The sequence below is a fragment of the Camelus bactrianus genome, chromosome 30 (assembly GCF_048773025.1).
Source record: "Camelus bactrianus isolate YW-2024 breed Bactrian camel chromosome 30, ASM4877302v1, whole genome shotgun sequence".
Classification (NCBI taxonomy): Eukaryota; Metazoa; Chordata; class Mammalia; order Artiodactyla; family Camelidae; genus Camelus; species Camelus bactrianus.
Genome location: NC_133568.1, coordinates 8229222 through 8250385, shown reverse-complemented (window position 1 = coordinate 8250385; position 21164 = coordinate 8229222). Strand labels below are relative to the sequence as shown.

Here is a 21164-nt window from a genome sequence, read left to right as displayed (position 1 = left end):
TTCACCTCTTTGCTGAGAAGCAATAAAAATTTTTTCAAAGACCAGCTTTCAGGAACCACTGAATTTAGTCAGTTGCTTCTAGGCATGCAGCTGATTCAGGCACTTCCCATATTTTGTCTTATTTTTGGTTGTTTTATAAGTATATATTCTTCCTTTAAAAATGGCAAATGTTTTATTAACAGATTTGTGGCATCTTCTTTTTATGTTTGGTACACATGAGACATGCAGCCCGAGAGTTTTGAGGAGAATTATGTGTGCTTCTGAATTAGGAGAACAGAGGGGGATTATGGCCCGCGGCAGGGGGTGGGGAGCAGCAGAGGAGGGGCCTTGGTGTGCTTCCATGGAAGCCTCAGTGGGGGAAGACTTCGAATGTATTTTTGATGAGAATTTTAAAGTTGAAGCATAAATGATGCAGAATGCAGCCTACAAAAGACTGAAACAGCAGTAAACTAATTCAAGTTGATTTTTCATGAAAAACTGGAGATTCTTGATTAATTTTTTTGGCAATTTTTTCCCCATCCCTCTGAGGATCAAAGTGAGACTTTTGAGTTATAGTATTAGTTGTAATAATATTTCCTTCATCAAATACTTAATGTATTTGTTTTTTTAATATATGTTATTATTGAAGTAGAGTCAGTTTACAATGTTGTATCAGTTTCTGGTGTACAGCACAGTGCTTCAGCCTTACATGAACATACATATATTCATTCTCATATTCTTTTTCACCATAAGTTACTGCAAGATATTGAATATAGTTTCCTGTGCTATATAGTATAAACTTGCTGTTTATCTATTTTATATATAGTAGTATCTGCAAATCTTGAATTCCCGATTTATCCCTTCCCACCGTCTTCCCCCCCAGTAACCATAAGTTTGTTTTCTGTGTCTGTGAGTCTGTTTCTAAATATATTTGTAATAAAATATCTGCTCTAGAAACCTGAAGGGGCAGACCAATCTGTTGACCACTTTAATTATTGTTAGTTTGAAGGTATGCACAAGAATGAAGCAGTAAGCCAGCAGCTCCGTGTTCTGCGAAAAGAAGTGAAGCAGTTGCAAGCAGAAGCTGCTAAGCCACCATCACTTAATGTTGTGGAAACCGCTGTGCATGCAGAAAACTTGATCACGTAAGTTTTGAGGGCACTGTAATTTAAAATACTATTTTGCTATTATTGATAGTAATCATACATGCTACTACACCCTCTAGACACCCACTAATTAGTACAGGGATCAGCAGCCTTTGGACCAAATCTGACCTGCCATTTTATTTTTATAAATAAAGTTTTATTGGAACTCAGCCATGCCCATTTTCTTACTTAATGTGTATGGGTTTTATGCGACAATGGCAGAATTGAGTAGTGACAATTTATGGGCTATAAAGCATAAAATATTTACTGTTTGGCCCTTTATAGAATAATTTTGCTGACCCTTGAGTTAGGAGATTATACAGTGCTTTGGAATTCAATCATGAAGAGTTCTAGTGCTTAAGTTTTATATTAAAGTCATATTTACCTAGGAAATCATCATTGTCAATTCAGATTATTGAGCAAGGTTTGCAGTGGAATTGCTTGGGGGAACTAGGGCTCTCAAGTGTGGCTGGCAGCTTGCATTTGGCCCTTGTGGTTTCTCTAGGAACTCCTGGCTTACTCTCATCCTCCTCTTTCTTCCCAAAGCCACCAGGACATTACCTGGGAGAGGGCAGGTTGACTCTGCCTTTTACTTTAAGGTGACTGCACATGCTGGTACCAGCAGCTAATCCCCTAGTAGATAGCGATGATGGTGTGGGCGGGGGCATTAAGACCCTTGTGGATTGGCTTGAGGGGCCTGGGAAAGAGGAGGAGATAAAGTGAACAAGATGTTGATATTTCTTTTGCTAGGAAAGGAACTCAAAAAAGAGTGAGAATTACAAGAGCTATCTTTTATTCTAGGATCTTACTCTGTACAAAAATCTTTTCTTTTTAACCTAAGTCTGTGTTTTGGAGTTTAAAATTTAGAAAAATCTGGGTTCTTATTTTTAAAAATATGTGTTATGTAAGAAAGTTACCAAATTAAATAACAACTTATGAATTACATATAAAATATAAAAATATTTAATAAATTAATTAGCCTTTATAATACAGGTGATTTTTTTTTCCTCTAGAGAGGCATAAAATATAATTTCTGTGTATTGAAAATAAGTTGTTGGGTCAAGTTGAAAGATCCTCACCCCATGAAATATTTCTAAAGTGATACTCATATGGGACTCTGAGGACTCTTAAGAATGTTGCCTGCGAAATGTAGAGAATCAGGGAAACGCTCATGAGTCTGAATTCTCTTACCGTAGACCAATAGCCTTACCTGCGTTTTCCCACAGGGCCTTGGTGAATGCCTACCAGTCACAGCCCACCCCCGGGGTTCAGAAGGTTGGCATCAGCCTCTTCTTCACTGTCGTGGATTATGTCAGCGATGAGACCCAGCGTCACCCTCCCACAAGGCAGTTCTTTACTTCATGCATTGAGATCTTGGGACAGGTAAGTTTATCTTATGTTTTCAGCCTTATTCGTGTATGTTGGGTCCCCATAGTGTCCTCTTTAGATATAGGGAGGGTTGACTCTAGACTTACAGGTTCAGAGTCTTAATCAAAGTTAGAAGCCGCTTTGAATTGTTGATTTCTCAGGATGTGGTTAGAATTGTTGATACAGAATTCTATTGATATTTGAAAGTCTCTGAGGGGACATCAAATTCTATCAAATGCTGTTGGTGTTAATGGTAATACTACTGAAGCTCTTTATTGCTCAAAAGATGCTTTTTGATTCAGTATTTTGTTTTATTTTCACAGTGACTCTATGTGATTGATATCATTTTCATCTTAAAGATGAGGAAACTGATTTCTTAAAGATTAAGTGACTTGTCTAAAGAATACAGCTGGTGAGTGCTGGAGCTGAGCCAGAATCCCAGGTCCTCTGACTCACCGTTCAGTGCTCGCTCCACCTCTCTACTGCTGCCTCCCCGTTGCTACTCACCATTTATTTATTTATTTGTGTTACTATTAAATATATTGATATTTAGCAAGGGCAAGGGCTGTGTACCCAGGCAGATTTATGAAATGTGTCGTAAAAGAAAGGAAAGCCCCTTGCCGGAAAGTATATAAATTAACCATGTCCTCTCACCCAGATTCAATCAAGTGAGTACTTATGTATTGGATACTTTTAGCGAGGTGATGCTGAGCAGATATTAAAATAGATTTTTTTAGAATAGTTTTTTCCTGATTATAAAATTGATGTGTGCTTGTTATAAGCAATGCAAAGTATGTAAAAAGTATAGAGAAGAAAAATTTCTCATAATCCTAATCTCCTGGAGATACTGGTTATATAGCTAACATCTCTTTATAGTTTGTTTTTGTGTGTCTGTGTGTATGTGTAAACATGATATATCACTCCTATCTGTAGATACAGAGATACACACTCAAAAACTGGCACATACTGTTTTATAACCTGCTTTTTTCATTCAGGCACACGTTTTAGACATTACTCCTTGATAATAAATACAGACCTATGTCATGATATTTAATGTATAGCGTCTCATGGTACAGATAGACTATAATGTATTGAGCCAGTGCCCTATGAATGAATTTTGTTTGTTTTGCTACAGTAAGCCTGAGAGAAATATTTTTACATATTTTTGTGAAATTGTTGGATTATTTTTTCTAGGATAATTTCCTGGAAGCACGATCGCTGGGTCAAAGGCACCGACACTTGGTGTCTATTGTCACACTGCCCTCCTGGGAAGTTTGCACTTACTTACACTATGAGAGGGGGATTTCTGTTCGTCATTATTCTTCACGTTAGAACTAACATTAGGAATGGTCATTCTTTCTGTCCTGCTGATCTAATAGGGGAAGTGGTGCTTTGTGATGTTTTAAGTTGTTTTTCTTTAAGTGCTTGTTAAGATGCATGGCTTTTCAAATAATTATTGGTCATTTAATTATTGTTTGTGGTTTCCTGGTTATTGTCCTTAGCACATTTTCTGTAGGAGAGCTTCTTGTTTTTTGATTGTTTTGAAAGACCTCCTTAGACTATTATTAACCTGGTATCTGGAATTTTTCTACTTTGTCACTTTTCTCTAATTTTATGATACTTTTTGCCTTATAGAAATTAAAATTTTTTTTACATATTCAAATCTATTGGTCTTGTCCTTTATTATTTTTGCCCGTGGTCAAGCTTATCAAAGCTTTCCTGACCCTGAGATCATTTAAATATTTACTTATATTCTAGTACTTTTAAGCACTAGAACCGAGTTAAAGCAAGATGAAGTTATCTTAAGTGTGTGTATATTAACTGTGAAAGTTAGCTTTTTAAAAGTATGAGAAACACGTCTCAGTAAAATCTATAAACGAGAAGTTTCTTTTTGACATAATACAGAATTACTCTGAATACTTGGTAGTCGTAGTAGGTACATTGCAAATTTATGAATTCAAACTATCCTAGTATTTTAATCTTTTAAAAATCTTCTATGGTTTGTCCAAATCAAATGAATGGGTTGTCCAAAAACCTTAATATCACTTACATAGGAAGTGATAGGTTTATCTATGTTGATTTTAGATTTCTTGTGATTATTTCATATTTCCATTTAGAAAAAATTCTGTTGGCCTTATATACTCCTTCTCAAACCTTGATTGCTTAAACAGAAGTTGGGGAGGGGAGAATTTGGTGACATCTTCCCTTTTCAATTCTTGCAAGGTGTTCATCAGTGGCACTAAATCCGAATGCAGGAGGGTGCTTCAGACCATCCTGAAGAACCAGAGACTCTGCTCTCTTTTGTCCCCCTTCTTCACTCCCAATGCGGCACCTGCAGAGTTCATACAGCTGTATGAGAAGGTGGTGAAGTTTCTAAGTGAGGACAACAGTGACATGACTTTCATGCTGCTCACCAAGGTGAGATGTGCTTCAGTCCTGACGTCGTCATGGAAATGTAGGCACTGCTGCTGTTTCCTGCCCCGCAGAAATACACGGCCCTTGGAGCTCTGCCTCTGGGTGGACTGGAGGCCGACAGGCCCTTTTTCACATTTGATACCGTCTCAAGTCGTCTGATCTCACGGCTGCTGTTTCTGGGGGCGTTGGTTATGTTGTGTGTGTCTGGGGGCAGTCTTACACCAACCGCATAGGACTAAAGGACCAACTCCCACTGTATCAAGCTCTTTAAAAGCTTGATACAGTTTTGAAATATTCATAGCAATAATTTAGTACATCCTTCTTTTGAATATATCTTGACTTGATGCATTAACTGTGTTTGATAACTGAGTGGTACTATGTCAGAATCTCTCATACTTAGAATAGCCAGATCTAAGCATATTGCCTTTGTCTTATTCTGGATAGAAAATTATCAACTCAGACCAAGGCCGTGAATTTACTTAACCAGTTGAGAATTTCAGAGCCTCACCTATTTTGCATTCAACTGTATTTCTCTGACATGTATGAATCATAAAACCTGGGCAATTTTTAAGGCCTGGAGGCTGATCTCAGTTTAATGGGGGAGAACATGTTTTAGAGTTTGGGATTCTGGAAGGTGATATCAACACCCTGAATTTTCATGAACTGATGCAAACTCAGAAACACGACCATTAGATGGGGACAGTTCCATAAAGCATGTTTGTGGCTCTCTGGCTGGTGAAGGAGAACCACAAAGTTCTGACCCTTGTCTTGTAGGGAAAACTTACCAACCAGATTTTAAATTACAAAAAAGCACATAGAGCTGAGAACACTCTGTAATCCTAGGAATGAAGTAGGGGTGAGGCCCAGTGTCACAGTCTGTTACTGAACTGCCTAGATTCCTTTCAGTATGTAAATTTCAGTTTCAATCTTCATAAAAAGCTAAATGCTGGGTAGCTTTGATTTTCAAACTAAATTTGCACATAGCTTGCTCTGTTTCAGTTAATTTTCTAGTGTAAATAAAACTGCTTCTTGTTTCTTTTTCTTTTTAGTTCGATCTTAAGCAATGGTTAAACACCACTAAACCTCCTCTGTCTGATCGTACCAGGCTTCTGGAGTTCATTCACTTGGCACTTACTGCCTGGGGCCTTGAACCAGATGAAGAGATTTTGATGCCATTTAATCTTTTCTGTAAGCACTGGACTTACCTTCTCCTCTACCAGTTCCCTGACCAGTACAGTGACATTCTCAGGCTGCTGATGCAAAGTAAGTGTCTTTTAATTGTGACTGAATAGATCACTGTGAATATTTAATGTGACACTTACCATTGTACAGATGTCATCCAAAAATGTAAAAATAATACAAGCCTGCAGGAGGTTAGGCTCACTAATTTTCACCTAGAGTGCTCAATGAACAAGAGTGCCCAAGAAGTTGCTGTCTATAAAGATGGTCAGTTATTGTCTTAAATGTTAGAATGAGCCCTAATTGGGCAGGGCAGCACTCAGACATTGGGGTTGGAGTGCATAGTCATGTACCCACCGCCCCTTTACCTTGACTTTGCCCCTGCCCTGCACCAGGGTGGGATGGATGTGGGCCTGTTTATTACTTTGGTGGTTACACTTTTGGGAAGGGAAGGAAGTTGCTCTTTTACAATATGCTTAAAATGCCAGTTGGTTTCTCTGTAGTTCTAAAATGAGTGAATAAATTTGGGTTGGGTTTTTTTTTCCCCCTAAGTTTTGGACTCTTATTTCTTTGCAAATGAATTTTATACATTGTATTTATGTTAGTCAAGAGAAAGAGCGGCATTGAATGTTCCACTTTCCCACCATTTCCATCCGCCTCCTGCAGTTTGCCGTCGGAGTTGTTGGAGATGAGAAGAAAAAGAAAGAGTGTAGGCTTTTTTATTTTTGGAATTTTGCTAAGCAGGGATTTTACTGAGATTTAAAAAAAAAGATAGTACTTACTTTTTTTCATGCAAACTCCATACTGTTTCCAGATGTAATGGAAAAGTAAATTTTGCTTTATTCCAAATCTTTGTGTTACTTCATAGAAATAGTTTTATTGAATAATGATCATATGTATTGGACCCCCTGAAGAGAACTGAAATGTATGGTCTCACTTTCAAAGCACTTCGAGCTTTCATTGTTTCCTACAGAGGGAAGATGAGGGTGGGTGGAGAATGGGGGTAGGGAAATGTACTTGTATAATTTTTTTATTTTATTTTATTTTTTTATATGAGTTATAGTCAGTTTACAATGTTGTGTCAATTTCCAGTGTAGAGCACAATTTTTCATTTATACATGAACGTAACACATATTCATTGTCACATTCTTTTTTACCGTGAGCTACCACAAGATCTCGTATATATTTCCCTGTGCTACACAGTATAATCTTGTTTATCTGTACTTGTATAATTTTTAGTGCCTATTTGTATAGCTAACTTTTGCTCTAAATTTTCAAAATTTGATTAAGTATCTCAATTTGTAGGGTTTTCCCCTGAAACCTTTTAAAGAGATTATAAATTGTTTATATGGGCAACCATTGACTTGGATTTAGCAGGAAATTGATACTTTCCAGGAGAAGTAATTCAGTTAAAGTTTTAAGAATGACAGTACCACCTCTGTCAGAGTCCATGACCCCCAGCCTCCTGGTGTCCCACCCTCTCTGGCCACCGTGTCGCTCTCCCCAGGGTTTCATCCTTTGCTTGTCTGCTCTCTCTGTTCGCCCTGGGTGCACTCACTGTGTTTTCCCCTGGTTTCACTGCCATCTTCTAGGTGTGCGTGACTCCACACCTGGGTTCCAGGCCTCTGCCCTCCGATCCAGACCTCATCATCCTTCCCCGATGAGCCTCTGTTGTCTTGTTTGATCCTCACACCACCTCTGGGTAGAAAGGACCTGAGGACATATTCCAGTCCTCTGGGAAGTGAGTTTTGCAAGCAGCAGAGTGCTGGCTGGTAGTCTTTACTTTTGCACACTGTCTCTGCATTGCTTTAGGTCTTCCTTTTGTAGGAGTGGTTTTAGGGGTAAACACGAGACTCCTTCTGTAGAGAGCCTAGACTCTGCGGTTACCGTTCTGCACCCTGTCTCCCTTCTTGTCTCTCTCACATCATCCAGCCAGGAAAACGGCACCTTTACCACTCCCGGGCAGGGTCCCGCATTCCAGCTTACATGGCTAGGCTGTACTCACTGCCAGCAGGCTTACCAAGAGCAAGGAAAGTCCAGAATCCATGTGGACAGATCTTTGACCACGGATCTTTATGAATTTGTTTTGGATTTTTATTTAATATTCTTTCATTTGTAAAGTGCACATGTTCTTTGATTCAAGTTGAAAGGCTAGTTTGAAGGATGCTGACTTGCTGTTCTTTGTCCCCGCCTGGGAAGGCTCCGCCGAGCAGCTGCTGAGCCCCGAGTGTTGGAAAGCCACCCTGAGAGCCCTGGGCTGCTGCTCCCCGAACTGCCAGCAGGGGCCAGCTTCTGCTGAGAGCACAGGGCTTCAGAGCTCTCCGGATGGTCTCTTGTCGGACAAGCAGGTGTGTAGATTTTGGTCTCTGAAGTTTTTATCTGTGTGTGTGTGTGTTTTTCCACTTCCTTTGAAGTTTGTTTTTTAAACAGTTGGAACACATTGAAAGTACGTATCTAAAAAGTTGCTGTTCTATGCATTATCTTTAAGAGCCCTGTATTTTCCTTTCTCCGCCCCTACCATGCCCCCTGTGCCTGGATTGCTGTTCTCTCACGCCTGAGAGTCTGATTCTTGCCCCTCTGTTCAAGAACAGCCCACACCCAGCCCCAGTGTGTACCTTCCCTCCCCACCTTGACCCACCTGCTTCACTGGCTCCTTCGGGGAGCTTTTCACGTAGTGTCCCATGGAGCGGTCATTTTCATCAATTTTATATGATATGGATTTATTTGAAAAAATAGTTCCTTTCCTTTAGAAAAAGAGTTTGAAATCTGGTTTACTTTCATATACTGTATACCTTTGCTCCATTACAAAGTCAGAGCCCCCGTCACAATCTACTGGGCACTCTACTGAAAGTAAACGAATGCTTTTTTTTACTGGCCATTCTTTTCCAGGTGGTGGAGACCATACAGTGGCTCTCCAACTTTTTAAATAAGCTTCGGTTATCCACGTTGGACTTTAAAAGTTTTGGCTTATTTTCAAAATGGAGCCCTTACATGACTGAAATGAAGACACTCTTGGCCTATCTGGTGAAAAGGCTGCTTGACTCAGAAATGGTCTGCTTGGCCCAGGGCCCATCTGCCAGCAGCAAAACAGGTATGGAGCCGGGTGTTCCAACCTTCCGCTAAAAGAAACTTGAATAGACACATTAAGAGATTTAAATCTTGGTGATAAATCCACATATCTGTCACAAAGAAGAAATAGGGAATACAAAGCACAGGGAGGAACCCACATATGTGTCACCCCTACGTTCACTTACATAGTGAGTGCTTGCCTTCGCTTGTTTCAGCTCCTCTGTGGGGTGGGGTACAAAGATAAGTTTCAGTCTCCCAATTCTTTCTTCCTATTATTTATCTTGTTAAGAAAATTTAAGATTTTATCGTTAAAACAAGTATGTTATAATTTTATAACATGACATATATAACATTGTGTTGTAATAAAACTTAGTTTAAGAAATTTCATTGCAGCAAATGAAGACTAAAACATGCTTAGTTGTAGTAAATGTGTTGTTTAGAAATCAGCATAGGTTTATGAGTATACAGGTAAGAAGTAGATATTCTATGTAATTATCAGTGATGCTGACAAAAGATGGGCTTGTTTCTTTTTTTTTATATTGAAGTATGGTTGATGTATGCTATTATATAAATTACAGGTGTACAAAATAGTGATTCATGATTTTTAAAGTTTGTACTCCATTTATAGTTGTTATAATATATTGATTATATTCCCTGTGTTGTACAGTATATCCTTATAGCTTATTTTATGAGTAATAGTTCGTGCTTCTTAATCCCCTACCCGTTTTGCCCCTGCTCACTTCCCTTTGCCCACTGGTAACCACTAGTTTGTTCTCTGTATCTCTGAGTCTGCTCTGTTTTTTAATATTCAGTAGTTTGTTGTGGTTAAGATTCCACAAACAAGTGATATCATACAGTATTTGTCTTTCTCTGACTTACTTCACTTAGCATAATACCCTTCAAGTCCCTCCCTGTTGCTGCAAATGACAAAATTTCATTCTTTTTTATGGCTGAGTAATATTCCATTGTGTGTGTGTGTGTGTGTGTGTGTGTGTGTGTGTGTGTGTGTGTGTGTGTATTTATATATATACATACATACATGTGTATTTATATACATTTTCTTTATCCATTCATCTGTTGATGGACACTTAGGTTGCTTCCATATCTTGGCTGCCGTGATTAATGCTGCTGTAAACATTGGGGCACATATATCTTTTTGAATTAGTGGTTTGTTTGTTTGTTTGTTTGTTTGAGGTATATGCCCGGGAGTAGAATTGCTGGGTAATATAGTAGTTCTATTTTTATTTTTTTGAGAAACTTCCATACTGTTTTGCACAGTGGCTGCACCAGTTTACATTCCCACTGACGATATATGAAGATTCCCTTTTCTCCACATTCTTGCCAACATGTTATTTATGTTCTTTTTGATGATCGCCATTCTGACAGGTGTGAGGTGATACCTCATTGTGGTTTTGATTTGCATTTCTCTGATGATTAGTGATGTTGAGCATCTTTTCACGTGCTTGTTGACCACCTGCATTTGATGGGTTTGTTTCTTGTCTCTAAAATTTTTGCTTTGTATCAGTGCTGAGATCCCTGCATTCGATAATCGTCCAGCTCTTTAAGCCATGGATCCTGGTTTTAGAGGACAATGAAAGGTAAACAGTTTTTCCAATATTCAAATGCCTTTGAAATTTATAGACTTAATGTTCTGATGGTGTTTTGTTATAGGTGATGGTTTGCAGATTCGATTTCTAGTATTGGGCCATCTTTAAATTTAGAAAATACTGCCTTACAAAATAAAGACATTTTCTGTTTGTGGGCTTGTTAGTCTGGTTGATCAGAGCTGTTGATTTTGAAGCAAAACTGTATACTCATTTCCAATTTTCTACAATAAAGAAGTTGAATGTGTTTGGTATTTAATTTCAGAAAAATGGGTATTGCTCTCCTGGATAATATAGTGGTACAAAATATGAAGCTAACTTGATTTTACCCAGTATTTCAGTTATTTTTTGGAACTAAGATGGCTTTCAAATTACTGGGTAGAACTACCTTTTTCACGTGAACTCTGCAACTAAATGGAAGCATTATTTCACAAGCATTTTAAACAGAGGTGTAGAGCTGTCCAAATACAGGGGGTTGCCTTACAAGTCTTTTTTCTCCTAAAAGCATACAAACAGAAGCTAGGGATCCAGAGTTTTCTAAGAATTAAACTGGTGGTAGATATCACAGTATTTAAGGTGTTTTCACAAATATGAATTAATTTCATCCTGAGATTCAGAAAACCTTGCTCAGATCCCACAGCCAGTGGGGCCAGATCTGGGACCAGAGCTCAGAGCTTTAACCCCCATGCCAGACTCTTTGTATCACCAAGCTGCTTCAAGAGCCCATTGAAGAAAATAGAAAAGGTTCTAGGCCTTTGCTTTTGCCAAGGGCTGTCCTTATGCACTCTGCAAGCTTCAGGGTTTTGTTTTCAGGACCATGAGACTGCTGACCATAAAGCAGGGTGCCTGTTTATTCCTAGGCAGAATTAATGGAATTTATTTTTATATTTTACTTTCAGTACCCAATTCAGAAACTAAAATGTTCATTTAAAGAGTTTTTTTCTTTGGTTATTTCCTCTCTGTTCATTTTTGGTCATCTTTGGTTACATGACTGTTTTTCCTCTCCCCTCCCTTACACAGACAGAACTGTTCTCTAAGGTACTTGAAATGTAACCAGGATACACAAGGAATGGGTTCAAGGGCATAAATTGGTTGTAAAAAGTGTTAATTTAATAGTTACTTAGATAACACACTTCTGAAACTTAATTGTGTTGAAATAAAGTTTAGGAAGGAAAGTAAATATAATTATATGATTGATATTGAATGCTCCAATTCACCTTCAGGAATTTACAGCCTTTAAAGTAGTCTAAATGTGTCTTAGGCTACATTATACAGAGTTTTCTAGGACTTAGGCAAGCCCCCCCAGACTCTGGGACATAGAGTAGTTTAATCATTTCTAAGTGTATGTTTCTTTTGTTTAAAGCGGCCAGCGACATTACCCCTGGCTGGAGAGTGATGCCGTGGTGGCCTCAAGCGTCGTGCAGCTGTTCACCGACTGCATCGATTCATTGCACGAGAGATTTAAAGGTACGAAGATGTTATATTATGTCTCTGGTTAGTTTTCACTTTTTCCGAAGTCATTCAGTTAATCTTTTGCATTTGCTTTCCTACTTAATTTAACTTTATTTGGCAGGTTGTCATCTTTGACCAAAGAAAGGTCACCCGTGTAATTATTTATTGTCAAGTGTGTAACCTCTTCTTGGTGAGGTGGCGCTGAGTGCCATCAGTTATGGAAAGTAGGCCTTTCTCTCTCCACATTTTGTCTACCCCTCTCCCCCACCACGTTGAACCTAATTCTATCTCTGTGGCTCACTTCTTTTTTGTGTTTTCTAATTTTTTGTGCTTCATTTTGGGCAAATTCTTGAGGTTTCTCTTCCAGTTTATTGCATCTCTCTAGCTGTGTCTAATCTGCTTAGAAAAAGTATTCATTGCATTTTTCATTTCAATCTCTAGAAGTTACGTTGTTCATTTTTTAAAGTTCACCCTGGTCCTTTTTGATAGCATCCTGTTTCTTTCATTTAAAACTCCAGTTTTCATTTCTTTAAAATGTTTCAACATGCTTACTTCCCTCCATGACTTCAATGCAGCAGTTCCACGAGCTGAAGCTCCTGCGGGGAGGAGGGTGGCTCACGCTGCTGTCTTGATGTCCCTTCAGAGGCTTGTTTCTGTGTGTATTTCATTTTTTGTTGTGAGCTCGCAGTTAGGCTATAGAAATTCTGTGACGGCTAGGATGAAGGTGTGTGCCTCCAGAAAAGGTCAGCATTTGTTGCCAGTTGGATCCGTGCAATTTTTTGCTTTGGGATTTCTCACACTACACAGATATGTGAAATCAAACCCCAGACCCAATTACCGCAGTCAGCGTTCTTGCGTCCCCAGCTCTGTGTCCAGACTAAGGCACAGGTGCTCCGTTTCCCACTTTGCGCTGAGGGTGCAGTCCTCAGAGGGTCTTGTCTTCTGTTTCCTGTGCTGCTGAAACCCCACGTGAGCAGACAGTCCCGGGGCAGCTCCAGCGTCAGCTCACTTCTCAGCTTTCCCAGGTTCTCTGCTTCTGGCCCCTGCTGTTTCTCTTCCACTGAGTGTATCTAGCTGTGCATTTTCAGAGATGTTTCATTTTACTCTGTGTATCTGCATGTTGTGTATTGGGGGGTTTATAAAGATAGAGGTAGGTCCACCCAATCCAGATTCTTGCAATAGCCTGTTTCTTCTATCTTGAGTTTCTGTTCTTGGCTAATGTGTTAGATTGATTTTTCCTAAAGTTCTAGTTATACCCAATTATATTCTTACTCAGAAACTTTCAAGTGTAGTAGTGTTTTAGCTCAGCATTCAAATGGGTCTGGCCCAGAGGACTTCAACAACGTTATGTGATGGTTTTTATGGGAACATTCCATCCGGCCACACCGCTCCACTCACTGCTCCCTTAAAGTCCTTGGACCTTCCTCCTGCTGTTCCTTTGCTCATGCTGATTGCACTGCCTGGTTGAAGCCTCAGGCCCTTTATATTCCACTGCATATCTATTCATGTGCAGTAATCTTTGTAGCACGTTGTTGTTATAGTTTGAATCCTTGCAAAGCAGACACCATGGTGGAGCCAGAAGGCTGAGATTTATTTGGAGTGATGCCTGTGGAAATAAGAGGGAGAGGAGTCAGGGTAGGCAAGGAAAGCCTTCAGACCTTGGTGTGGCTGTAACACCTGGGAAGGTGTTACTGAAACGTGAGTCCAGCTGCACGCTGCTTGACAGCCAAGAAGAAAGAGAGGCATGTGTTTGGTAGAAAGGGAAGTTTGTTTATTCTAGAGGCCAGCAGCCAGTGGGGAGGAGGGGAGGGAGAGGGGGTGTGTGTGTGGGTGAGGGTGGACTCTTGTCCAAAGAAGCACCCTTCTTTTTATCCTCCTCAAGACTGAGGATAGTACGTGTTCTCTGTGTCTATTTGTTAAGTGTTAGTTCAGTGAATAACACATGAAGTCCTAATTGTTCTTTTTTTTTTTTTTTTGGAAAGGCAGACTTCTAGCTGCTTTTTACCATCCAGAATGTCTTTGTAGTGAGAAAAATATTTGAGCATAAAATTATTGTCATAAAGGCTTTAGTTTCTTAGAATAAGGGCAAGCGCTCAAACAGGCTCTTGCCTGTGTGTATAAGATAAGAAATGGCCTAGGAACAGGTGGGCACGTGGATAATATTAAGAATTGGTAGCTGAGTTCAGACAGAGGAAACAGAACTATGCATAGCAAGATGAAGAAGTATTAAATTATAGCCTTTTAGTGAGATCATCTGATCCAGCTCTGTGTGTTTATTGATGAGAAAAATCTGGACCTGGAAAGCGAAATGAATATCTGATGTCATAGAACACATTTGTGTCTGGGCTGGAAGCAGAAGCTCAGGCTGGTTCTAAGAGGTTATAATCTCCTAGACATCTCCTGTGTCTCCATCCTTATTTGAACAAAACTGTCTTTTATCCATATTTAAGCAAATGCTACTCTTCACCCCTGTCTTAAAAGATTGTTAAAAACGCGTGTTAATGTTTCAGGCTATAGAATAAGATAAGGGCTGGGGATTGAGGATGCAGGAGTGTCAGCAGTGATAAGTCGACTGGCACCATATGTTGATGCTTATGGATTGTTTTTCAAAAAGTCAGTGTTGAGAAACTCTCGCGAGGTGTCTGTTCTTGTCGTGTGTGGCTCTCTCTTCTTTGGCTACATTCCATTCTTTGGCATAGATCCAGAGAATCTGAAAAATTTGTTTTAGGCTAAATCCCCCTTAACATTGCCATTAGCGGTTAGGGCACTAAAGTAATTGATACTTATGAGGACAGTAATGAGTGATCCGGGTCACAGAAGAGTGTGAGATTCGTTTCGAATGACTTACCAGAGTGACATCTAATAGTCTAGTCTTACTGCACAAAGGGTTAGGATTTAGTCACGTGAACATTTCCTTCTGAGGAACGTTGGATTTTTCCAAGGTGCCAAATGCACAGGATTGAATGCGTGCTGAGGGCAACAGACCAAAGGGACGCCTAGAATTGGTTAGTGGCCGTGGAAGTGTGTTTGAGTTAGAAAACCATCTATTTAGAAGTAGTTGTGGAGAAAAACTGATCAGCCCTGCTGTCTCCCACACACTGGGTGCGCCTTCCAGTTACCCAAGTAAAGTACCTTTATTATTACTCTGCCATCAGTTTTTTTTTTTTCCCTGACGTGTGATAATCTTTGAAACTAGGTAATTTAAGTTTTAGACTTTTTAGTTCAAATTTATGTTTTGTGTTCCTTTTTTGTTTTGTTTGTCTTAAAGATAAACCAAAAGGCCTTCAGCTATATTTTCTTTTTCAATTTTAGATAAGCTCTTGCCCGGTGATGAAGGAGCCCTGCGGTTACACCTGCTGCATTATTGTGAAGCATGTACGGCACCCAAAATGCCCGAGTTCATTCTGTACGCTTTTCACAGTGCCTACCGGAAACTGCCGTGGAGGGACCTGCATCCCGACCAGATGCTCATGGAAGCTTTCTTCAAAGTAAGCCCTTCACTCTCCAGGTCACAGCCTGGCTTCTAGGGAGCAGCCTGTTCACTGGTTTTCCCACCCAGTTGTAGTCTGTGCCCACGTGGACCCTGCCCACATTCTGTATTGCCCAGATGGTGTTTGCGTAAGCTGCAGTCCATGGATGTCCTTTCACTGTGTTCATAGATGACTGGACAAAATTTACAGGACCATTTTTAAAACCTAGAGAAAGATTGTGTCTGTAATATGGTAGCCATCCTCAAGACTTTGGTGACAGTGTCGTGTGAGTACATAGTTTAATGACTTTGTCTTGTTCAGTCTTGGTGTTTTCTGTGTACATGTTTCAAAAGGATAGCACCATTAAAATTACTTACTGTTGAATGTTCTGTTAAAGCAAAATGTAAATCATACTCAAGCCATTAGTTTCTTTAGGCAGTTATGCAAGGGAATAATTAGGTTGTGGGAGACAGAAGTGCACTGTAACAACCAGCAATGTGTCGTAACCACATGAAGACCTGCAATGACCTGGCGAACGTCCCAGTAAGTGTGTGGGAGTCTTTGCGGCAGAAGCGATGGCTGCAGGAAACAGGCTCGGAAGTGTTACTTACATATCAGTCTGGCATTTTTGTTGTTTCTTACTAAGTTTCTATTTTTAAAAAACCCTTTATTCTTGTCTTAGCTCTTTGTGATCACTTCAGTTTACTTGTTCATAGTCACCAGTTCATTAGTGTTTACTCTTAATCTCACATCACATTTACTATTGAGACACTCTAAGAGCTTTAATTCCTGCAGGTCCATAGCTATTTATGACAGTTAGTGAAACGGACCGCCGTCTTGTAGTGCTGTGAAGGGGGACCCACCCGGTGCTGCTCTTGCCAGCCTGTCCTCTGAAACTGAGTCTGCGGAAAGCTGAGGACAGTTGTCTTAGCGAGGTGCAAGGTGAAGAATGACTTTGTAGCTAGGTTTAGTGTATGAGACGGGCCCTAAGTAGATGCTCATCACCATTGTCAGTAGGAACCGAATGCTTGTTTAAAGAGCTGTAAGAGGGCAGCTCTAGCTATATGACAGATTAAATGGAACTGTCTGTAAAAGGATGCTGTGGGCTTTGTATCCCTAGGAGTTTTTTAAAAGTCTAATGGGAGATGACTCTGACCTGCCCAGAAACTGGGACCCTTTCAGTTCCATGAATCTTGTAATGATAATAAGGTATGCTTTTGAGAGGGTTGAGGGTGAGGATAGAGAACAGATTATAAAAGAGGATGAAGAGAATATTTTTCTAAAAGGGAGAATAATAAATAACATGATATGATGATGGCGGTGGTGGGAAGACATGAACCATCACCAAATCCCATTGATGGTGACTTTACAAATGGAGTCGGGCTTTTTAATCTTCTTTTTAAAAGGAAAAACTTACAGCTAGCCATGTCTTATTTTAAACAGACTTGAAATAGGCTTATAAGAGAGAACTATGACGTTTATTATATACTTGATAATACAGTTGCCTCTCCATGCCTGATATATTTTATGTAAGATTTAATTAAACATTATGCAGTCTTCAAAAATCATAAAGACTAATGATACGGAGACATATTTATAACATGACATTCCACTAAAAAGGTAGTATGAAAGTTACGTACACTAATGTAATAGGTCTCAAAGTACGGTCCTGGGACCAGCAGCATGAGTGCCACCTGGGAACTTGTTAAGAAGGCGAATTCCTGCTCTTACTCCAGATGTAGGAAATTAAAAATTCTACAGGTACACCGCCTGCCACGCCCCGCTCCAAAAACAAAAGACTAAATAAGAACAATAACAAAAAAAACTTGGCAGCCTGTGTTTTAGCAAGTCCCCCAGGTGGTTTGGGAACCACTGACTGGTAGATGTCACCTTCGTCCTGCCCAGCACATCTGAGGACTGTGGTAGGCGCCCTGAGCACCAGTGACTAACTGTAGCAGGCATTTGCCACCCTGGCTAGAGCCAGGGAGGGTCGTTCCTCTCCTGTTAAGAATTAGTGGGATAAATAATGAACTCCAGACAAGCTGAAGAATGTACACATCCACTGAAAGGAAAGAGATTACAAATGTTAAGTCTGAATCTCATGGAAGGCAGGATTACGAATGACCTTTATAATCTGAGAAAAAAGGTAGTAATTTAAAAAATACATAATTTAGTAAACATTGATATATATACATTTTCAAAACACACAGACAGCTACAAGCATCATGTCCTTTCAGGTGGAACGAGGAAGTCCCAAGAGCTGCTTCTTATTTTTGGGCTCTGTCCTCTGCGAAGTCAACTGGGTCAGTGTGCTCTCTGATGCCTGGAACCCCAGCCCCCTCCCAGAGACCCGGAGCATGGTTGTCTGTCTCCTTTTCATGATGATTTTATTGGCAAAGGAAGATCAACTGGTAGACCAAACTGTAAGTTTGGAGAGCCTGGGATAAGGACTTGGCAAGGCTCCCTCGATCCTCGCTCTGTATGGAGTCATCGTTTTTCATTTGTTTCCCTAATGCCTCTTTGAGTTGTGAATATACGCTTGGCATATGGGATGTGCCTTTAACTAGGTGCCTGGATTTTTCTTAGATAGTTCACAGTCTAAGGGAATCACACCAAGTTAGAATAAAAAATCAGTTTTATTTTGTATCTCATTAATTGCTTGTTCTATCACCAGATCACAGAGTTCCTTTGAAAACTGGGCTCTGAAAACTTACAAATCTTAACGTTAATGTGTCTGCCAAGACTTTGGTTATTACTTTCACAAGTACTCCCAACTTGAGCAGATGCTCATTTGACATCTTAGCTGTTCTGTGCTTATCATGAGCCATGTTAGTGGTCACTCCATAGACTATGCAGAGACACATTTCTGGGAACATGGGAGCTCTGAAGCTAAAGGAATACGTGTTTCATTTTTAGGATTCGCCTCTACTTACTCTCCTTGGACAGACAAGCTCGCTTTCATGGCATCTGGTGGATACTGTGTCGTATCAGAGTGTGCTGGCTTATTTCAGCAGCCATTACCAGCCGTCCATCATCCTGGCACAGGAACCTTCTGCTGAATTAATCGTGAAGCTCCTAAAAGTGTCTGCAGGCCTTTCCGTCCCTACTGACAGCCAGAAACATCACGTAAGCTCAGTAGGTGCTTCAGAAGGCAGAGTGTTGTGCAGGGCTGGTGGTAGCAGAGGACTGTCTTGAACCCTTGGACGGCTCTGTAGATAAAGTTGGAGGATGTGTATCATTGTGTACCCACATTGTGGCCTCTTGTATCTTCCAGTTTTATTTGTCTCTTCTGGTAAGCCTTTTACCTGCTGGTAGTGTCACACGCTAATATGAGGGTAAAAGGATGGAGGGCCAGCGGTGGGCTGTTGGTTTGCTGATCTGAGTCTCACTGGCAGCAGAATGGCAGGCAAGTTATGAGTATGAGTTTGCGGTCTCACAAACTCAGGTCTCCAGCTCACTGCCATTCTGACCTTGGTTTTCTCACTTGAATTGTAAATAATAACACTTTGCCTCAAAGTGTTGTTAGATTAGATATATGGACATAAAGGTTTTGGGAAAAGCTCCTGGTAAATACGTGGTGTAGTTAAAGTTGTTATTAATGTAGTGAAAAAGAAGAATATTCTAGTGCAATTTGGGAGAACATGGGTTCTGGTCTAAGTGTCACCGCAGACTTAATTTCCCGAACGCGGGGCCCTTGGGCACACCTGTCCTCAGGCGGCTTCCTGCTCTGTCCCCTCCACCCCCTGTTGCAGCAGTCGTGTGTGCTGTGCTCCCAGGGAGCGTTCCGTTCACACTGCTTGCGCGAGGCCATTTGAATGATCCTTTTTGTTGTTGTTGTTGTTGTCAGGATGCAGTTCCAAAATGCCGAGCCTTCACCCATCAGATGGTTCAGTTCCTCAGCTCCCTGGAGCAGAATGGGAAAATCTCCTTAGCGGCCCTGGAACAGGAAATGTCTAAGCTCTTGGATGACATCATTGTTTTTAACCCACCTAGTAAGTGACTACGGTGAGGTCATGTATTCACTCAGTAAGTGAATGCCTGCTGTGTCTAAGGCATTTTGAGATCAAGAAGGTGGCCAGGACACTGTCATTCCTGTTTCCAGGGAAGCAGTGGTCAGAGAGATGACTGGACCGTGGGGACACTGTGTCATCTCAGCACTCGGGGGAGGCATGACTATTAACAGCTTGAGAACGGGTGGATACTCTCAGATGCTGGTGTGTGGTTAACTGGGCTGAGGGCTAAGCAGATGACTGGATATAATGGTGAGGAGCTAACCAGAGACTGTCCAGTGAGCAGCATTCCTGGATGCTTTAGCTCTGAACTGGGAGGGCACTTGAGCATCACACAGACGTCTTTAACATTATTAACATTTTTTTTATTGCAGTGTCGTCACTTTACAATGTGGTGTCAGTTTCTGGTGTACAGCATAAGACAACATTTTTATATTTATTTACATGCTATTTGAAAGTAGGTATACTGTAGTGTTTAGGGAAGCATACTGCTAGAAGGCTGGTGCGGCTATTTGAGTTGGTTGGAACTGGTGAACCAAAAAATCTGTTGACAACTCTTGGGCATACCTGCAGTATGGGTCTACCACAGAGGGTATCTGATGCGGTGTTTAAAAATACAGATTCTGAAACCAGACCACCTGACTCTACATTGCGAGCTTTGAGACCGTGAGCAGCTATGTAGCCTCAATTGCAGCTGGGACAATAATTGTCCCTGCTTCACACAGAAATCGTTAAGTATGGAATGAGACAAGGCATCCAGGGCGCTACCTTGGAAAGTCAGGAACACCCAGTGGCTGTTAAAAGAAAAAAAAAAAAAAGGATTAGCAGGCAATCCTGGGGAAACTGACTTAGAGTTGGTCGTAGGTAATTATCCCATGAAGACTAAGAGCCGGCCGGGCCAAGGAGTGAAGGGCGTTTTAGAAAGCTCTTAATCAGAAGGGTGGTGGGGTCAGATCTGTCTTTACGAACACTTGTTGGCTGTGTTGATGACTGACATGAAGGGGAGAGGCTGGGGCCTGTTAGGAGGCCTACTGCAGTCAGGTTTTTGTTCCCATGAGTCATAATTAAAAGATAAATTAAAACTGCTGTTCAGTTGGAATTCAGAGATAAGGCCTTCATTACCGAGAATATTTATACCAATAGAAATATATGAAAAAAAAGTCACACACATATAGTGATATCTTCCTCATACTCTTTCTTTTGAAGTCCTTGCTGATAATACACAGGTCTTACAGCTTTGTTAGGGTTTATTTAACACTGTGCAAGTGGGTGAATTTGGTTTGATGGGAGTGATGAGGAACCTCCCTGCTTCCAGTGATATAAACATTGAAGCCTTGTGGTGAGAAAGCCACAATTCTGTTCTCTTAAAACACTGTGCCCAACTCATGGAGAATTAGAAATAGTGGGCAAAAATGATGCCTGAGGAATAGTTTTCTTCACACATTCTCAGTGAAATATATTTTCTATTCTTGG

The 21164-nt window shown here is 40.5% G+C and overlaps 1 protein-coding gene across 1 annotated transcript in view; it reads left to right on the top strand.

Annotated features, from left to right (window-relative positions):
• Positions 1–21164, top strand: part of EPG5 (ectopic P-granules 5 autophagy tethering factor) — a 107216-nt gene that overhangs the window by 74186 nt on the left and 11866 nt on the right. Inside the window, exons 28-39 of the mRNA XM_010961412.3 lie at positions 982–1124; positions 2351–2507; positions 4716–4910; positions 5957–6170; positions 8286–8434; positions 8976–9177; positions 10681–10753; positions 12123–12226; positions 15524–15699; positions 17919–18104; positions 18598–18807; positions 19529–19673. Coding sequence (XP_010959714.2) covers positions 982–1124; positions 2351–2507; positions 4716–4910; positions 5957–6170; positions 8286–8434; positions 8976–9177; positions 10681–10753; positions 12123–12226; positions 15524–15699; positions 17919–18104; positions 18598–18807; positions 19529–19673 — 1954 coding nt within the window. The remainder of the gene's footprint in view (positions 1–981; positions 1125–2350; positions 2508–4715; positions 4911–5956; positions 6171–8285; positions 8435–8975; positions 9178–10680; positions 10754–12122; positions 12227–15523; positions 15700–17918; positions 18105–18597; positions 18808–19528; positions 19674–21164) is intronic.